Genomic DNA, 20,284 nt, shown 5'->3' on the forward strand with positions numbered 1-20,284 from the left:
TTAAGTTCAGACACCACTTTGACCGCTGTTTAAAGACTTTCTTCTTGTTAATCAATTTACGGTTTGGCAAATATTCATTTATTTATTAGGACAAGATAATTGATTATTCTCTGCAATTTGCACAAATGGGAACAATATAATATAGAAACTAATTATTTAAAACAAGATTTAAGTACAATATATGTAATTGTCTGAGTAGAGACCACGTGGGATGTGTGTGAACGGCTCTCTCTGACATTTTTATTTTTTGTTTTCTCAGCTTATTATATAAAACTAAAATCATAAACTTTTGTCAAAAAAATAAAAAAATAAAGCTATAATTAAATATGAGTCACACTGGTGGTTTTGGAGAATCATGCAACATTACTTCCCATAACTATAATCTCACACGTGATGCATGCTATCAAGACCATTCATCAATCATGGGAGTCGATTAGTTATCTCACGTCGATTGAATAAAATTCTTAGAAGTTGCATATATAAAATTGGACAATCTTCTCCCAACTAGCTTTTGAGCTTGAATTAGGTCAAAGTATCAATCTTAACATGATATCAGATATCAGGTTTCACCGTTATGTGTTGGATTGTCCATAGTGGGACCATCTATTATCCTCATAATTGGGTCATTTGTAAAACTTCACGCTCCAAATATTTATTCTTGGGCATGATGGGTGTGTTAGCTGTCTCACATCGATTGTATAAAATTCTTGAGAGTTGCATTATGGACTTTGACAACCCTCTCCTCTTATGCTAACTTTTGGGCCGGGGTTGAGTTAAGTCAAAATCTCGATCTTAACACAATCGACATTTTTTTCTTTTTCTTTTTAAAATTTTTATGGGGCTCTCGGTTTTGTTTTTTCTTTATTTCTTTTTCAAGTTATTCAAATAGTTATTTAAAAATATTTAATTAATTAGTTCGAAAAATATACTGTAAAAATTTGATAATAAACCGACAGTTGATGTCATAAAATAGAATATCTCTAATGAACAAAATGTATGGGTAGGTCCCGTGCTGGATATGTACATAGCCTTGTGCTCTTTTGGCTTTTGCAAATTATATGTAGTTGGTTGGTTGGTTGGTCGGAAACTTCTTAATTTAGAACTAGATCTTCACTGCAAATATGAACGTTACATTGTTTACTGCTCCACACATTTTTGTCGCCCGTTTGTTCTACATTGCTTTAAGCAGAGCTATAATATACATAGAAAATTGTATAATAATTTTTCTTTATACAAATTATTAGTATGATATGTGTATTTTCTTTCAAGTTCACAATTAGTTCCACAATTTATATATTACTATTTTTATTTTTTTTTTGGTGCAAGTATTCATGGTTTCGGTGTGAAGGACTGACCTGCAAAGTCGGCGTATTAAAATGGAGCTTACCAAAAATTCAATAAAATGTTAATAGGGCGAATTTCAACGGTCCATCAAACTCTATTTACGTTTAGAATTTAATCTCTCGTTCATCGAAAATTAGTTTAAGATCTCTACTATATTTTACAATTTTGCAAAATCATCCTCGAACCCCCTGTTTTGGTACGTGGGGTTGTTGTACTTCAAGTCTGCCCAGAGACATAAGACTACGCAATGTTTCTAACCTATATACCATGAATTAAAGTTTTTTAATAACTCTGACGTACTTCCGTATAATTAGATTTGTCAAATTAGGTCAGGTCCGTTGGGCTGGCCCGCCCCGCCATGAAAATTGAGCGGGTTGGATTGATAAAATAGACTGAGCCCGTTTGGGTTGCGGGCCAAGACGGGTCGGGCCTAAATGGGCCCGCCAAATTAAGATATGATTTTATATTTTTAAGTTTTAATATTAAAATTCCGCTATTTATATGCTCGTTTTTTTATGTTTTTTTATAAGAATTTAAATCGGTCTATAAATTATTTATATGCTAGTTAAGTACCAGTCATGTTCCCTTTATACACATGCATCGGTACACTATTCCAGATTTTTTTTAAGAATTAAGTTATTTAAATATGTTTATAATCAATCTCATGAATATTGCTTAATTTATTAGTTTCAAGTGTATCTGTCAATCTTTACACACGATTTATTTTTCTATAATAATAATAACTAAACCAATATGATATATTTTTCAAGTAATTTTTTGCAAATTGCGATTGCACATTAATTTTTTAAAACATAAATCAGTTGTTTCATGAAATATAATTTAATTGTTATAATAATAATTAATGTTAATTTATATTTAAAAAATAATTTATTAAGATGTTCTGGATATTTCAACAGAACTTACATGTTTTTTCTCATAAAAGATACTTCTTTTATATATTTTAAATGTAATGATATACTAAATTTATTAGCATTTTTTTTATCAGCCCAAGGTGGGTTGAACTAGGTTGGTCATTTAGAGGCCCGCCAAAATAGCGGACTGGCCCGTCCCGCCAGCCCGTTTTGACATGTCTACGTATAATTAAAAAAATATTTTACCTTTTTGACCGGAATGTCATCGGGTTGTATTAATCGGATTTTACGGACTGTTCCTCATAATCTAATCTCGCAGTCCAACAGATAGTTCATGACGTAGATCCCTTTAATGGCACTTAGTACAACTCTGTATCATTTTTCTACTCAAGATGTATAGTAAATAAGTTTATTTTTGAAAATAATATATACATGAGAGGACCGTAGGCCTTGATTATTTTATTCAAACATACGACATGTTACTACATATTAACCTCCTATAGACGAGGAGAAACATGTTTAGCTACTAACAACACACATAAACTGAAAATATTACAAATTTTATTCTGAAAGAAATTTGAAGAGATTGAAAGATGTCTTCGTCTTCCTTCGATCCTGCTATATACAGAAGTCTTGGTAGATTTGAAACATGGACTTCAAACTTGTCAATTGTTTTGCCCGTTGTAGCCAACAACATTTTTTAATTGGTGTACCACTAGTTAGTGGTCTTTCATGTTGTGGTGGTTGAGTGGTATATCATTCACTAATGGAGTAGTTGGATCACATGCTTTTTTTTTTACCTTTGTTGGAGAATATTTTGTTTTTTTATAGTCGACGAAGAAAACGTGATTTATGTAAACCTTCACTACTTAGATTTGTCTCCATATTATGAGTTCGGTCAGATATGGGACAAAAACCTTTCTCGAATTATGACTCTTTCTGGTTTGGAGATTCTGGGCAGATTCCTTCTGACCATCTTCCCGCATGAGCTATATTGCAGAATTTCCGACGAGTTTCTTCACTCTACGGCAGCTTTCTGTTCCGCATAATATTATTTTGTTTTTCAGATATTTCTTCTACAAACCTTTAGTTTTTCTTGTCATGATATTTAACAGAAAAAAATCCATTTACAGAATTTTGATAAAACTTAAATGGAAACTTGACTTTGTCCATCTCTATGAGACAGACCTATAATCTCTATTTTTTTCTGGTAGATACATCGTCTTCAGTGAGTGATGAAACAAAAAGTGTATCATTCTTTGGATGACTCTTAATGAACTTCTGAATGTTCATGTCTGATTTTCTCAACTTATGAAATAAAATATTTCATGTGAGCCTTTCCCTGTTGGTTCTAGTACTGCAATAAAAAAATAAAGCTCTGAAATATCTCCTTTCGATAAATAATCATTATGTGTGCATGTTTTATGAAGAACTTCCCAGATCTATTTTGGTAATACAGAGATTTCTGGGAAGCTAAGTGATGTATAAACCGATGCAAGAGCATCAAGTTCATACCATACTTTTACCTCATTGGGATATGAATTTAATTTCATCTATATCTTATGATACTTCCTACTATATTAACTCGGATTTTTGCTATGTTGATATGTGTTCTTGCTTTAATTTCTCTCAGTTCTTTTAAAATAAATGAAATGGAGAAACTATAAGCTCATCAGTATCCACATTATATTTTCCCTTATCAGTTTGAGGTTTAAGATTGACTTCTCTCTCTTCAATTCCCGAGGTGAAAGATTGACTAGAAGGCTCGATAAAATGATCTAGATATTCAATTTTTTCTTTTTCCGACCCATCTAAAGGTGATCATGACTTAACACTTGTGTTATGAGTACTTGAATCTTCTGCTTTAGATATAGAGTCATGTACTAAAAAATTCTCCATTTGAGAAACCAGTGACATCTCAATAGCCTGGAGGATTGGCCAACACTTCCGAATGTTACCATTAGATATAGTTTTTTTGGTAAAACGACAAATGTTCAATCTTACTAAAATGTTTTTAAGAACCAAATCGCATTTTAATTAAAAATTAAATATTTTTTATTTAAAAGTTTATTATTATTATTATTATTTGCACTTATTATAATTATCGCTACTATTAATTATTTTTTATATTATTTATTATAATAAATTCAAATAAATCATGCAATGATAGTTTCAAGACCACAATCTCACACTTAAGGCGTGATCATTATGCGGTCAAAAGCCATTCATCAATCATACCTATAACTTTTAACTTTGGTCATGATTGATACATTAGAATATAATAAAACGATGAAATTAACTTTGAAATGGAACCGACTGGCCTTCCACGTTTTAGGCGTTTAATGACATCATGAGTGTCTTCAATTTGTTTCTTCGGAATTTCAATTCGAGCAGGGGCATTTGCAGCATGTATATATGATTTAGTTACCCCTTTTGTGTCTGCAAATGCATCTGGTATTTTGATTTGCTATTCTTTGCAAGTGCACAATTTGCTGTACATCTTTTTCACATTGTTTTGTTCTTGGATCCAGATGTAACAATGATGATACATACCATGTAATTTTCTTTTCGCTATGTTTCTTATCTCCCCCTAACATTGGGAAGATTTCCTCATTAAAATGACAATCAACAAAACGTGTTGTGAACATGTCGCCTGTCTGAGATTCAAGATATCGAATGATTGATTGACTATCGTAACCGATATAAATTTCAATCTTTCTTTGAGGTCCCATTTTCTTTCGTTGCGGTGGTGCAATAGGCACATACACCATACATCCAAAAATTCTCAGATGAGAAATGTCTGGTTCTTTACCAAATGCAAGCTGCGATTGAGAGTATTTATGATATGCACTTGGTCTGATGCGAATTAATAAAGCAGCATGTAAAATTGCATGTCCTCATATAGAAATAGGGAGCTTTTTTTTCATAATCATTGGTCTAGCAATCATTTGCAGACGTTTAATCAACGATTCAGCCAATCCATTCTGTGTATGTACATGAGCAACATGATGCTCAACAATGATTCCCATAGACATACAATAATCATTGAAAGTCTGGGAAGTAAATTCACCGGCATTATCAAGTCTAATTTTCTTGATTGTATAACGGAAAATCGATTCCTCAATTTTATTATTTGAGCAAGTAATCTTGCAAATGCAACATTTCGAGTTGACAATAAACATACATGTGACCATCTGCTGGAGGCATAAATCAATACCATAAAGTATCTGAATGGTCCACATGGTGGATGAATTGGTCCACAAATATCACCCTGAATACGTTCAAGAAACATTGGTGATTCATTTTGGATTTTGACTTGTGATCGTCTTATAATAAGTTTTCCAATAGAACATGCTTTACATTGAAACTTATTATTCTGAAAGATCTTCTGGTCTTTCAGCGGATGGCCATGTGTATTTTCCATAATTCTTCGCATCATTGTTGAACCATGATGTCCTAATCGATCATGCCAATTGGTTAATATTGAAGATTTATCAACTACCATGTTTGATTCAATGAGACTTATATGTGTATAATGCAATCCAGTATGGAGCATTGGTAGTTTTTCAATCACATATTTCTTTCCTGATTTATATGTGATAAGACACATATATTTCTCATTAGTTTTTCAATCACATATTTCTTTCCTGATTTATATGTGAAAGACACATATATTTCTCATTCCCTTTATTCATTATTTGAGTATCATAACCATGGGAATATATATCATTAAAACTCAACAAATTTCTTTTCGATTGTGGTGAATATAAAGCATCATTGATAAAAAATTTTGTACCATTAGGTAACAAAAATTGTGCTTTACCACATCCTTTAATCAAGTCTACATGACCTGATATTGTATTCACCATTGTTTTTGTTGGTTTTAGTTCCAAGAAATATCTTTTATTTTGGAGGATAATATGCGTTGTACCACTATCGGGTATGCAAACTTCATCTTTGTTCATAGCATTTTCCATGTTTGAACTTCAAAAAAAATATGCAATGAAATATAATTACTGACAATAAAATACAATACAATACATATGTAAACAATATAGCACACGATAAAATATTATCATACGGGTACATAAAATATTTTACATATTTATTCCACCAGCAAATTGATCATTGTCTGAAAAATCAATCAGAAAATCTCCAGCATCAAAATGAGTTGAATCACTCAAAGGTTCACTTTGTTCAGTGAAGTTGGTCTTCTTTTCTTTCCCCTTTATTGATTCTTTATAAAGTTTACAAAGGTGCTCAGGGGCTCGACAAATGCGGGACCAATGTCCTGGAGTACCACATCTGAAACAAGAACTTTCAAATCTTTTTGAGTGATTCTCATTAATACTCATATTTTCATGATGTCTTTTCTGTTGATGGTTTGGGACGTTCTTTTGAGATGAGTTATAACAGTAACTATCTCGATTATTTTCAAAACCACGACCGCGTCCACGACCACGACCACTTCCACGTCCACGACCTCGATTTCGTCCTCGACCAAAATCTTGTCTATAACTTTTATTTTGGTTTCCAGATTTAAATTCATTTTTGTTTACGACATTTACTTCAGGAAATGCCGTTGAACCAGTGGGTCGTGCCTGATGATTTCTCATTAGCAGCTCATTATTCTTTTCCGCCACCAAGAGACAGGCGATAAGTTCAGAATATTTCGAAAATCCACGCACTCTATATTGTTGTTGTAGAGTTATATTCGATGCGTGAAAAGTGGAAAATGTTTTTTCAAGCATTTCCGATTCTGTAACCTCATGTCCACAAAATTTCAATTGCGAGATTATTCTATACATCGCCGAGTTGTAATCACTGACTTTTTTAAAATCTTGGAATCTCAACGTATTCCATTCATCTCGGGCGGTTTGAAGTATAACTTCCCTTATATGTTCGAATCTTTCTTTTAATCCCTTCCACAAAGCCATGAGATCTTTTTCAATTAGATACTCACATTTCAATCCATCGTTGAGATGTCGACGCAAAAATATCATGGCTTTTTTCTTTTCTTGTGATGTCGATATGCTATTTTTTTTATGGTCTCACTTAGACCCAATGACTCAAGATGCATTTCTACATCGAGAGTCCATGGCATATAATTTTTCCCCGTAATATCAAGAGCAATGAATTCGAGCTTTGTCAAGTTTGACATGGTGATACTAAAAAAATTACGATACATTTTATTAGTTAATGATTATTGCAATACAAAGTAATGGATAAACAACAAGTACAAGCATTCGTAAAAATAAAGAAAACACACGATGAGGATATTCTCCAATAAATACAAGACTTGTGAGTATGATAACCAAAATAATTAAAAATATATTTGAGAAAGCCATCTTCTTTTTTCTTAGAAAATTTGATGAAGAATAATTTTTAGAGAAGAAGTGAAAGTTGGAGTGATTGAATGTGTTTGTGAGATCATATTTATAGGGCAAAAACTAGTCGTTTTGTTACCGTTTATGACCGTTAGTGTACAAAAAATAAATGTATGCATTTGTATAATTTTATGGTAATAATATGATGTATATAATATTAGTCATGTTTAAATAATTATGTATATCATATCACATTATTATAATGCGGTGTCATAAGTTATTTTGTTTAAAAACCTTATAGGCTTTTATACCTGTCGTATCCCTTACCGGGAGTGTGGGATGTCGTCTTAACATCCTCCCAGGATTTATAACAAGTTTTTGAAAAATTTATTTTTATTATATATTAATAACATTACAATAAATAAATAAACAGTAAAATAAATATTATTACTTTTGTTATCTTTTTCTTCTGTTTTGGAGCTTGAAAAAATATGGAGGACCTTTAGAGCTTCGTGCTGATAACGTGTTGTGAAAAAATAAAAATTTACGGTAAAAAGTAAAAATCTCAAACTCTCAAAATTTACAAAACTACATACTTTATAATATTTTTCTCTCTCAACTCAATTGTAAATTTCTTCACAAATGGTGAGGCTATTTATAGAATTTCTTTACAAATAATTCAAAAACAAAATACATCATTACCTATATCATCACACATTAATTTTCAATATTTACAACTCTTATTTTCAACATTCAAATATTCAATACACACATTTTAAATATTATTTTTCAACACTTTTTATATTATTTATTTTAACTTTAGTTGTCCGTATTTATTTATTAATTTTCTTATTGTCTAATAATAATTAATTTTATTTATTTATTATTATCGTTATTATGACGATTACTAAATGATAAATGTTATCATTACTATTTATTTTATATCATCAATATACTTATTAATCATTATTATATTTATTATCATAAATATTAATATATTACTATTTTTAATATTTATTTATTTATTATTAATTTATTATTCTTAACAATAAATGATTAAATTTTATCATTAAAAGATTTGAAAAAATAAATAAATAAATAAATAATATATATATATATATATATATGAAAGTTTGGATAAGAACTATTAAACTAATTCTCTTTAATTAAAAAAAAATTAAACGATGTTTGTCTGTATAATAAAAATAGAGCCGGATTTGCATAAAAGTGTATAAATATTTTAGTTTTTATTATTTTTCAAGAACTTGCTTACGGTATATATTTACTCAAAATTTACTTAATATTATTCCAGTATTCTTTTAGAGATTTGAAAATGGTTAACGACACAAATAATCCAACCCACTTTTGCAACATATCAAACGGGGCGGGGTGGATTGGGCTGTCAATTTTGCGGGTCGAAAAACCCCAACTCCACCCACAATGGGCAATGAAATGCGAGTTAGGCGAGTAAACCCACAAAAAAATAAAGAAAAACTAAAAAAAAAATGAGTATATCTATATATTATAATATATATATATATATTATAATATTATTTATTACATTTAGGCAAGTAATTTAACAATTAATATCATAGACATAAGAAATTAATTAAGAGCGTCTAAAATATAACAAAGTCTTAAAAAACTTAAATAAATAATATAAAATTCTTCAAGATTCACCAACCATTATATTATTTCATAATGTATTCTCCATCTTTCTGCTCTTTTTGTTCATTATTAAATTCTAGAACATATGATACTTGGCCGGAAATAGTTGTTTTTATATTAGTATTATTTAAAGAATTTGCAATAAAATTCCTGAAGACAAATATAATTAAACATTAAAATCACAATAAACTAATATGTGAACTAAGTAAATGACATATGACAGAAACTTGTGTGAGACGGTCTCACATGTCGTATTTTGTGATACGAATCTCTTATTTGGGTCATCCATGAAAAATTATTACTTTCTTATGCTATAAGTATTACTTTTTATTGTGAATATAGTAGGGTTGACCCGTCTCACAGATAAAGATTCGTGAGACCGTCTCACAAGAGACCTACTCATAACATAAATGACGGGTCAACTCGTCTTAAACCATAATTCAATTAGATTAGATAAATTATTTTGAACAATTTTCAAATGAATTGTTAAAACATTAACTTAACCCATCTTTTTTTTTCCTCATCATGGTGGTTTGGGTTTGCTCGATAGCTAAAACTAAATTGACATATGTTTCATAAAGTTAGATAGTTTATTTTCCATCAAGACAAACAAATTATGCAAGTTTTTTATAAAAAGATTATTAATTTATTCCTATGAATGAATCAAGAAACATGTTTATACATACATCGGTAAGGTTTATGAAATGACGCGAGGAAAATTGAAACATGGAGTAAATTCAACGCAATCTGCATAATCTCATGAAATAAATGTTTGTTTGATTTTGTCGCCATATATGCTTTTATATATCTCATTCTTTTCAGGAAACATTGCTTTATTTGACTTATTATGATTTATCTTTATATGATTTTGATAATTTTTTATGTCAAATTTTAATATTCATTTGTTGTTATATTTGAAATTTAATCATTTTTTCGACGTGACTTTGATCAACATTTATGCCGTGCTTACATGAGTTTGTCACAGCACTTCCGATGAAAAAGAATAAAATTGTCAAAAATTGAAATATACATGAAAAACAAATATTTATTACTAAAATTACCGTTTTTTTAGTGGTTATTATTATTATTGATTTTTTTAGCACATATCCCTTTCCTAAACTCTAGGGCTATGTTTGGTAGCTATGATAAGGGAATGATTATTAAATAATCATCACTTATCTCATGTTTGATTCATTTTTAATTTAGAATGGAGGCCCTTGATTATGATTGAAAGCCCTCACTATTTATGTTATTTGTGTGATTAAATATCTCTCCTCAAAGATGTGATAATATATAATTCTTGAATAGTGATAATGATAAATTAATATAATATTTATATTTTTATTATATTTTTTTATAAATTAATTTCATATATTTTTATTATTTTCAATCATTTTAAAAAAAATAAATTGTAATACAAATCTATCTTAAAACAAATTTTTATAAATTTCTAATCTTGTTAATTAATTCTTTCATGAAAATAAATATTTATTAAATTCTAATTTATTTTGTTTAATGATTACCATAATATTTTCAAATATATTTTTAATAAATATATTTAAATTAATTTTAATAAATATAAATTATAATTATAAATATTTAATTATCTATCAAATTATTTTAAAAATATTTATAATTATTTTAAAAAACAATAATATTGTAATTATTACTAAATTTTATTTAACATTCAAAATATTATTGTTATTTTAATTATTAAAGTAAATGCATATTTACAAATTTATTTCTAATAAATATATTTAAATTAATTTTAATAAATGTAAATTATAATTATAAATATTTAATTATCTATCCAATTATTTTAAGACTATATATTTAATTAACACTTGGGGCATTTTGGTCATTGCAATAAAATTTACAAAATTAATCCATCATTTTAAAATCATACCAAACACCATGTTATTTATCCCACCGTACTATTAATCCATATATCTCATTGTTTAATAACTCTAATTATTAATCATTTACTTATCTCATCACACGTACGGAGCCTAGATGGATGTAACTTCGGACCATATTCATTATTCTTCTTCGTTTTCACATGTTTCAACGTATTATGAAGATCCAACTGACGATACCCACCCCACTAGTGAGAAAAAATGTTGAATGAAGAAGACTACAGAGATCTTATGTAAAACAATAAATTCCATGATAATCAAGAGTATTTATTCCTATAAATGAATCAAGAAATATATTGATACATGAATTGGGAAGAGATATGATTTGAATTTTTTCAACAAATGAAGGAATATATGAAATTGTGTGAGCATAATGAAAACTGGAGAAAATCCAACGTATTCAGCTCCATGATTGTGACGCCTGGATTTGAAGAGGATCAGTGGTGATCGTCGATACCATGAGGTTGTACAGACTATATGCAGCTCGTGACAGGCTTCTAGGCAAACGGAACATGAATGAACCGATCTCACACTGGAACGAGAGGCACTACAAAAAAACGGTCGGTATAGCGACGGTTTTTCACAAACCGCCGCTCCTATCGCGACGGTTTTTGATAAACCGTCGCCTTATTAGCGACGGTTTTACACAAAACCGTCGTCTAATAAATTAAGCGATGGTTTATTAACAACCGTCGCTAACATAGCGACAGTTATTCAAAACCCGTCGCTAAACTAGCGACAATTTTTGCAAACCCGTCGCTAATTTGCGACAGTTAGAATAAACCCGTCGCCATTTTGTGCGACGGGATTTTTGACCGTCGCTTTTGTCGACGTTAGTAATTAAGTCCGTCGCCATATTAGGCGACGAGTTTTTTATCCGTTGCCATGTGCGACGGTATAAATAGAGACCGTCGCAATATAAGGCGAGAGTATTTTTAAAACGAGACCATCGCAATAGAAGGCGACAATATTTTTTATCCGTTGCCAATAGCGACGGTTAAACCATAACCGTCGCCGATCCATGTTAGCGACCATTTGTCTAAAACTGTCGCTATTAGCGACGGTTTGACTACAAACCGTCGCTTTTTAACGACGTTTTTTTGCAAACAACCGTCGCTACGAATTTTTTCTTACCGGCGCTCCCACCTGCACCACGTAAGTTTATGAAATTTCGTTATTAACATTAATGTTACATTAAGAAAAATCGATATGATTTATTTTTTATCAACATCACAGGTGGAGATGAAGCGCTACATGGCTGAGTCGATGACAAAAAATCAAAGTTGTCCCATCCCACAGTCGGTGAACATCATGTTCAATTATATTTAACAAAATATATTTTTATATAACTACGTATTTAAGGGAATTTTTTTTAAGAAAAACAAAAGCGACGGTTTTATTCTGCTTTCGGCGACGGTTTTTGTTAACCGTCGCTCATAGCGACGGTTTCGTTTGACCGTCGCCAATAACGACGGTTTTGCCTTAAACCGTCGTCGATCTAGATCGGCGACGGTTCCCAAAAAATTATCGCCAATAGCGACAGTTTAAATCTTAACCGTCGCTAGTACCCACGGTTTTTGCAAAAACCGTTGCTATGGTTCTATATATACCGAGGTTTGCGAACATTTTTTCAGCGATTTGCGCCTTTTTTCTCTGGGAGTTTAAGGTCTATCAATTTTTTTCAAGTTTCTTTTTTTTTTTGTAATAACATTTTTTCGTATTAACTTTGTAGATTTGCTCGTCGGTGTGATCTTTCAACGTTACGTAGATCTGTATATCTTCGCGCACGTCAGGTTTTTAAAAGCGTTTTTTTTTTTTTTACAGAAAATCTAATATTTTATTTTGCGTAGTATTTTATTTATGAAATTTTGCGTAGTATTTGGATTAAATACCATCGCTTCATGAATCTATCGTTTTTTTTAAAAAAAACATCGCTTATTATAGCGACGGTTTTCAACACAACCGTCGCTTATTTTTGCGACGGTTTTTGACAAAACCGTTGCTTATTAGAGCGTCGGCTTTTGACAAAATCGTCGCTTATTTTAGCGACGGTTTGTTTATAACCGTCGCTTTTGTTAGCGACGGTGTTTATGTGAACTGTCGCAACACTAAGCGACGGTATTCTTAAAGAAATCGTCGCCATAGTAACGACGGTTATTGAGAAACCGTCGCTATACAAGGCGACGCGACTTCCCGTGACGGACATGTAAACCGTCGTTAAAACCGTCCCCATACCCTTGTAGCGACTGTTTTAGCGACGGTTTTGACCGTCGCTAACTTCTGTCTTTTTTGTAGTGAGGAATTTCACATCTGTTCGGATATGAGACTGTGCAGGTGAAAAGTTCTTAAAAGATTTGATATGTACTAATCATATCAAAAAAATGCATCTTTTTTTCGGAAGTTCATCACATAAAAACTCAAAAGTGAAGCACAGAGCAATTTTGGGATGAGTGACCATAAGTTTCTTAGGGCGTGTGAGTGAGGACGAGCAATGCTTGATGGATGATCAGAAGTTTCTTAGGGTGCGTATGTGTCTATATATATATATATATATATATATATATATATAATTAACGTGTGAGCAAATTTAAAATAGAGTAAATCGAACGCAATCTGCATGATCCCATGATATAAACGTGTGTTGATTTTGTCACCATATTTATATATCCAACTTCCTTCTAAAATATATATCTGCGTGTGTGTAATTTTGGACCAATTCATCATCCTTCTTCGTTTCCATATGTTCTGACTCATGGAGATCCGACAAAAGACTTGTCTCCTTATTCTCACTGCTCTTCTAATCTTTTCTCATGCCCTATCGGTTTCATCGATTCCAAAATCAAGTATGCTGATTTATTACCTACTTTTTTCCCTTTCAGTTCGCTCGAACGTACATTTAATGGATTTGTGCTATATTTGTTTCTGTTTCAGAACTATTTATATCAAACAAGACGACGTCGTCTCTGTTCGACAAACTTTCTGATCATGTAAATATTAATTTTCCTTCACTATGAGAAATTCGCAGACCCAAAAATGGTTTAAATAAGTGTTATTTTTAATATTTGCAGGATGTGAGAAGCATCGATGTTGAGAAAAGAATGATGGATTATACTGACCCAGGCCCGAATCCGGCCCATGATCCGAAGAATCCAACTCCTCCTTCAAGCTAGAGTTGAATGAAGGAAGAGACAATAAAAAATTCTATTGCTTCCCCCATGGACTAAATTATTGCATCTTAATACGAAAATGATGTAATAATAACGGTATTATTAGTTTTTAATAAAAGTTTACAAATTATTGGACAATATATTTTTGTAAGATTGCTCAAGATAGAAAAACTAGAGTTTTAAGACACGTAAGGGGATTCTGTTTAACATAAATTGTAAAAAATTTGTGTGTATCACATTTAAATGTAGTCTCAGATATTGTAACATGTGACAACACGCACCGAAATAAAACAACACACAAATAAATAATTTTAACTAAAACTCAGAAAATAATTGTGTGCAAGTATACTTGTGCGGTACCTCACAACAGAATAATCACTATAAAACAACTTACGTTTACAAAAACAAACACTAATGATTTTAACGAAAACTAATTTTTCAGTACGTTGAGAAAACAAATTATTTTCTAAAACAAATAATCAAACTAAAACGTATTCAAAAAAGCAAAACACAATGCCAAAAACTGGAGTAATAAAAACACGATCTTCAGTCAACTCTTCCACGCGTGTTGTATACAGATATCTCAAACAGTCACGCCAACACGTAAAATAGCACTATTCAATATAGCAACGTCCTTGTGAATTATTTTTTTCTCTGAAATTCACGTCGTGTAAAAGTGCAAAAATACGAAGCCACCCAAAAAGCGATATTTTTAACATCATCCTCTCCCGGTGTTTATCTCCAAATAAATCTGACGGGATATTTTAAAATTATGATATCATATAATAAAATTCTTATCATAATTATCATATATATAAAACCACAAAATCCTTAATTAAATATTTCACGATATCTTATCAATAAAAAAATATTTTAAAAAAAGATTATTTCAATAAATAAATTATATTTCGAAAACCAAGAATATTTTTTCGCAAAATATATCGTGCTACATTCATTTTAAAATTTATATTCATATTTTATACACAATGTTGTTTTAAAGCAAGTCTGAATGTGTAGACTTTTAAGACAAAAGATTTCGTGCTAGATTCGTTGCACGGGAGCACTCGATTTCTACGCCATAATGTCAGTTTCGTGCTCCGTGAGTTTCTTCTTTTTTTTACGTGCATTATTATGTCCACGACCACAGTAACATAGAAAACATCGTCTGCTTGATCATTGATTAATTGAGGTCTGATTTTCCTTTTCCACTTGTAGTTTGGAAGATAGATTTGCTTAGTTACCATCTTCGAGTTGGATATATTGAAAGGAGGAATGATATTTATTTAAGAGAAAAACTATTTCAGCAGATAGACTATTGATAAATCAGCAAGTTTGTTCATTTTTCTCTTAACTTGCAAAATTGCTTTTTAAGTGTAATTATAATTAATAAATTCAATTAGATGCACACTTTTATTTTATTTTAGAAATTATTTAGCATATTTTATTGATTAATTTTTTTCAAAAAAAATTTATTTAAAAATTATACTTTATGAATAATTATAAATTCAAATATACAATTAACTTTTTTAAAATATTGATAAAAATAAAATAAATAAATATATGTTACAACACCTCGAAAGTATTGTTTTCATGCGACCAAAACAAAAATAGTCCCAATTTTGGTTTTCAAAATCTGGTATTGATTTGTTGGAATCAGAAAAAAGTGTTCAACGCGAAAGTTATAGCTCATGAAAATACAAATCTTTAGGAAAAACTATAATGCGTGGCTGCTGAAGCAAAATACTACAATGCATGAAAAATCTTACTCATTCACGATTTACAACTCTCTAATGATTCTTTTGCTTCGATCATTCGAAAACATTACATTCGAGCTCTAATGGCTATATTGATTTATTATATTTTTATCAATATAATAATAAAAAATTAGTTGTATATATATTTATCATAATATAATTTTTATATAAATATAAACTTTTTAGAAAAACAATTAATCAATAAAATAAATTAAATAACTTTAAAAACAAAAAAATTATATACGTGATTGAATTTAATAATATCAAATGAGTTAAAAACAATTTAAGTTAAAAGTAAAATTGAGTTATGAAATACCCACACAAAAGACAATAATGTGCGTCTAATCACAAAGAAAAAGGATGCATTAAAGTCATAATTCCCGTGCACGCACAGTCAACAAAGTTACATAACCTAAGCGAAATTCAATCCTATACCGAGGAAAGTGAAATGGTAGTAAAAGATCTCGATCTTATATTTATTTTATAATTCAAATATAATAACAATTTCGATTTTTCTTATCAACATTTAAATCGTACTTAATATTATTTATCTGATTAACGTGATTTATAATATACGAGATAGACAATGAATATCCATAAGGTTGATTAGTAATCTAATTTACCGCATGGGATTTGATTTGGGATGTAATCGAGTCGAACCGAGCCGAACTCTTGAATGTTTGAGCTTGACTTGTTTATAATCGAGCCGAGCTCGAGCTTTATTTAATGAATATATTCATGGCTCACGAATTTATTCAAGCTTTTATCGAACCTAAACTAGCTCAATAAATATGAATTGTACATTTAAATATTCATTAAAAAATAAATTATACATTTAGAAAGAAATATAATATTCTTATTAAAATTTGTCAATTTATTATAATAAATAAATTTAATAGATTTTTCTATATATTTCATAATTAATGTGTTAAATCAATAAATTAAATATCAAAATTATTATTTTTCATCTAAGATATTACTTATGAATTTACTAACGAACATATTCACAAGCTAACGAGTCGAATATTGTAGAGCTCGAACTTGGTTCGTTTATCTTAACGATCTTCATTAAACGAACTCAAACGAGCTTTTATATATCGAATCGAGCTTCACATAGCTCACAAACAGTTTGGTTCGTTTAATCTTTAGATTTGATGCATGTAGAATATAGGGACCTCATTTTCCGCCGAACTCATTTGTTTTATCTGCGTAAACTATGCTCTACAACACACATAAATACTCAATAATTGCTACTCATTCTTTACTGTTCATACAGTCCTTGGACTTTTTTGTTTTCTTCAGCTATTCTTTTCCCAGATTTTAAATGGCTCCTACTCCAAGGAAATCAATGAATTCCATGTTTTTATTCTCATTTTCCCCGCAGTTAATGCATAAACTGGCCCTGCTGTCGGCTACTGATGTTAAAGATGCAGAGGATTCAGAGTTTGAATCTACATTTTCTGAATATACCACGAGCTTTTTGCTCTGCCACGGATCATTTTTACACCGGATCTCACTTATTTGTGTATCCAAACCTTTTTCTCCCGCTTCTGACCCTGCATCCAGACAATTGCAGGATCTACGTATTATTTGAAATAAGATTTCAGGCCAAAGCTAGCATTTCGAAATCTATTGGAGGTTTTTCATTACATGTTCTTCATTAATGCACGAAGGTCAAGTAATGACGTTTTAAATAGATAGCTAAAAGCTTTACCGAAATAAACGATAGATTTGATCAGTAACAATACATGTGAATCCATAAATTATTTTTTCCTTTTATGGTAATAAACTCATTTATTGGCTATCCTTCTGATCTTCTTACCAAAATAAACAATAAATTGGAACGACACAGAGAAGATTAGCATGCGCACGCGGGTGCGCAAGGATGACAAAACTTGAGAAATTATCCAAATTTTTTCGGCACCGGTGGTAATGCCTAAATAAATAAATAAAAAACTTCAAGTGATGCAGAGAACTATACTTAGGATTTAACTTTGAAGTGATCTTGACTTGAACTAGTGAATACTGATGAGTGATGAGTGCGACATAAATTATTCTGTATAAAAAATCTTTGTATGAAACATAAAAAGGGAGAAAAGACATCTTGTGGGGGGGAAAAACCCGTACCATTGTTGAAATTTTGGTGATGAAGTGGACTAAACCTTGTAAGAAAGCCAGTAGCTTTGAGATCAGAAAATGGTGCAACTGAAAGATGAGCACGCGTGGAAACAGCGGACTCATCTGTATTATGTTTCTCACCAGAATCTGTCGATCCACTACATGCAATATTTGGTGCCACTTTGACAGAGAATCTTCTGTGTAAATTGGAAGAGCTTCTTTGTTTTCTTGCCATGATCACATGCCAATGATTTTTTACAGCATTATCAGTCCTTGCAGGGAATAATTTGGCAATCAAAGCCCATTTGTTGCCATATATTTTGTGTGCTGCTAAAAGCTTTTCCTCTTCTTCGTCTGTAAATGCCCTTTTGTTAATTCTTGGATCCAGCTGGTTGAACCATCTCAATCTGCAACTTTTCCCTATAAATCACGAATAAAAATAACATAATAAATGAATTCCCATTCGAAAATAAATCAATGCATGTTAATCTTGACCTGATCTTCCTTCAAGTTTTTCAGCAATGATATTCCAGTTCTGAGGACCAAACTGAGCGACGAGATCTTTGAGCTTAGCATCCTCTTGTGGCCTCCAATGGCCTCTGCTACATACCTTTGGTTGCAGAGTTTTCTTCCCTACTTCCTCCATTAATGGAGCATTCAAATATCCAGCAACACCTCGAGCCTCCCTGGCAGGTGCGGGTAGCAAGGTCAAATCTTGAAACCCATTGCGTGCATTGTTAGTACCACCATTATTCATCAACTTCTCCAGATCCATTCTCGGTGGAAAACCCGGAAAACTTAATTCTTCAACAGAAGAGAACTAAGCGAAAATGTTTTCCAGTTGGTATTGTTATTAAATTTTTCGTACTTATTTCAAACTTTATAATTTTTTGAATGTTTTATTAATATTTTTTTATATACCAATAACTAACTTCTAAAAATTTATCATATTCTACATAATGATTATACACAAAAATATGTATTTAGTTTGTTGCGAGGAGGTGTGCGTACGTGTGTTACTGGAAATCGAGAAACGTACGTGTGGGAATATTTTATTAATTTAGACAAAAACTTGTGTGAGACGGTCTCACGGATCGTATTTTGTGAGACGGATCTCTTATTTGAGTCATCCATGAAAAAGTATTACTTTTTATGCTAAGAGTATTAATTTTTATTGTGAATATCGGTAGAGTTAACCCGTTTCACATATAAAGATTTTGAGACCGTCTCACAAGAGACCTACTCATTTATTTAAGGGTCATGCTACTTGTATTACACACTTAAATATATTTTTCAAATAATTTTTAAAATAAAATATAAAGATAATTTTGTATTTTTCAAATACATTTTATAATCCGTTTTGTGACGTTAATCATACACTAGTAAATTATTCACACACAATAAAATTATAAGATTTTTTAAATTTTATTACATGCTTAATTTTATGTTTAATTTAATAATAATTGATAGAAATTAATGAGAACTGACAATGCAATTTTAAGAGATTTTATCGAAAATAAGTTGCAATGATTATATTAAAAAAAATATTGATATGAAGATAAGTTTAGAAACAAAATATAATCTTGGCAAAAATTTGTGTGAGACGATCTCACAGGTCGTATTTTTTGAGACAAATATCTTACTTGGATTATTCATGAAAAAATATTACTTTTTATTGTGAATATCGGTATGATTGACTTGTCTCAAAGATAAAAATTCGTGACATCGTCTCAAAAAGACATACACTATAATCTTATAAATATAACATAATCTTTTGTTTAAATATAAATGTAACTGCTTAATTATTTTCTTTCCCTTTACTTGATTTAAGTTAGCTCGGTCTTCGAGACCCAGAAAACAGATTCTGTTTGTCTCTTTCCGTAAAAATAGTTATTTTTCAATGAGACGATGATGCCAAAATTCAACGTTTTCAAAAAAGAAAAAGTTGCATATTATTCCCGACTATTTCAATGAATGATTTACGAACCCGACACGACACCATTCGACCTTCCGAATTTATTTTTGAAATTATATAAATCTTATATTATTTCACATTCAAATTAAATAATTTCTTTTGATGGCACTCAAATCAAATATGAAATATAGAAACACATTTGA

General features: G+C 30.6%; 1 protein-coding gene, 1 long non-coding RNA gene and 1 other non-coding gene across 3 annotated transcripts; 2 read left to right on the forward strand and 1 right to left on the reverse strand.

Annotated features, from left to right (window-relative positions):
- The first annotated feature begins 13,849 nt into the window (after window positions 1-13,849).
- On the forward strand, window positions 13,850-14,419 carry LOC142548212 (uncharacterized). Its single transcript, XR_012820943.1, has 3 exons — window positions 13,850-13,970; window positions 14,059-14,114; window positions 14,196-14,419. It is a non-coding gene; the product is annotated as an uncharacterized LOC142548212 (long non-coding RNA).
- A 2,868-nt stretch (window positions 14,420-17,287) lies between these two features.
- LOC142548213 (transcription factor MYB54-like) lies at window positions 17,288-18,999 on the reverse strand. The gene is made up of 3 exons (XM_075656531.1): window positions 18,662-18,999; window positions 18,176-18,586; window positions 17,288-17,604 (listed from the first exon to the last, which is right to left on the reverse strand). Exons 1-3 carry the CDS (start codon window positions 18,939-18,941, stop codon window positions 17,369-17,371), a joined length of 927 nt encoding a protein of 308 aa, XP_075512646.1. The 5' UTR covers window positions 18,942-18,999; the 3' UTR covers window positions 17,288-17,368.
- Window positions 17,861-17,965, forward strand: LOC142550354 (U6 spliceosomal RNA). Its single transcript, XR_012821318.1, has one exon. It is a non-coding gene; the product is annotated as a U6 spliceosomal RNA (small nuclear RNA).
- Window positions 19,000-20,284: the final 1,285 nt, after the last annotated feature.

Source organism: Primulina tabacum, chromosome 6 (genome assembly GCF_025594145.1).
Source record: "Primulina tabacum isolate GXHZ01 chromosome 6, ASM2559414v2, whole genome shotgun sequence".
In the NCBI taxonomy this organism is placed as follows: Eukaryota; Viridiplantae; Streptophyta; class Magnoliopsida; order Lamiales; family Gesneriaceae; genus Primulina; species Primulina tabacum.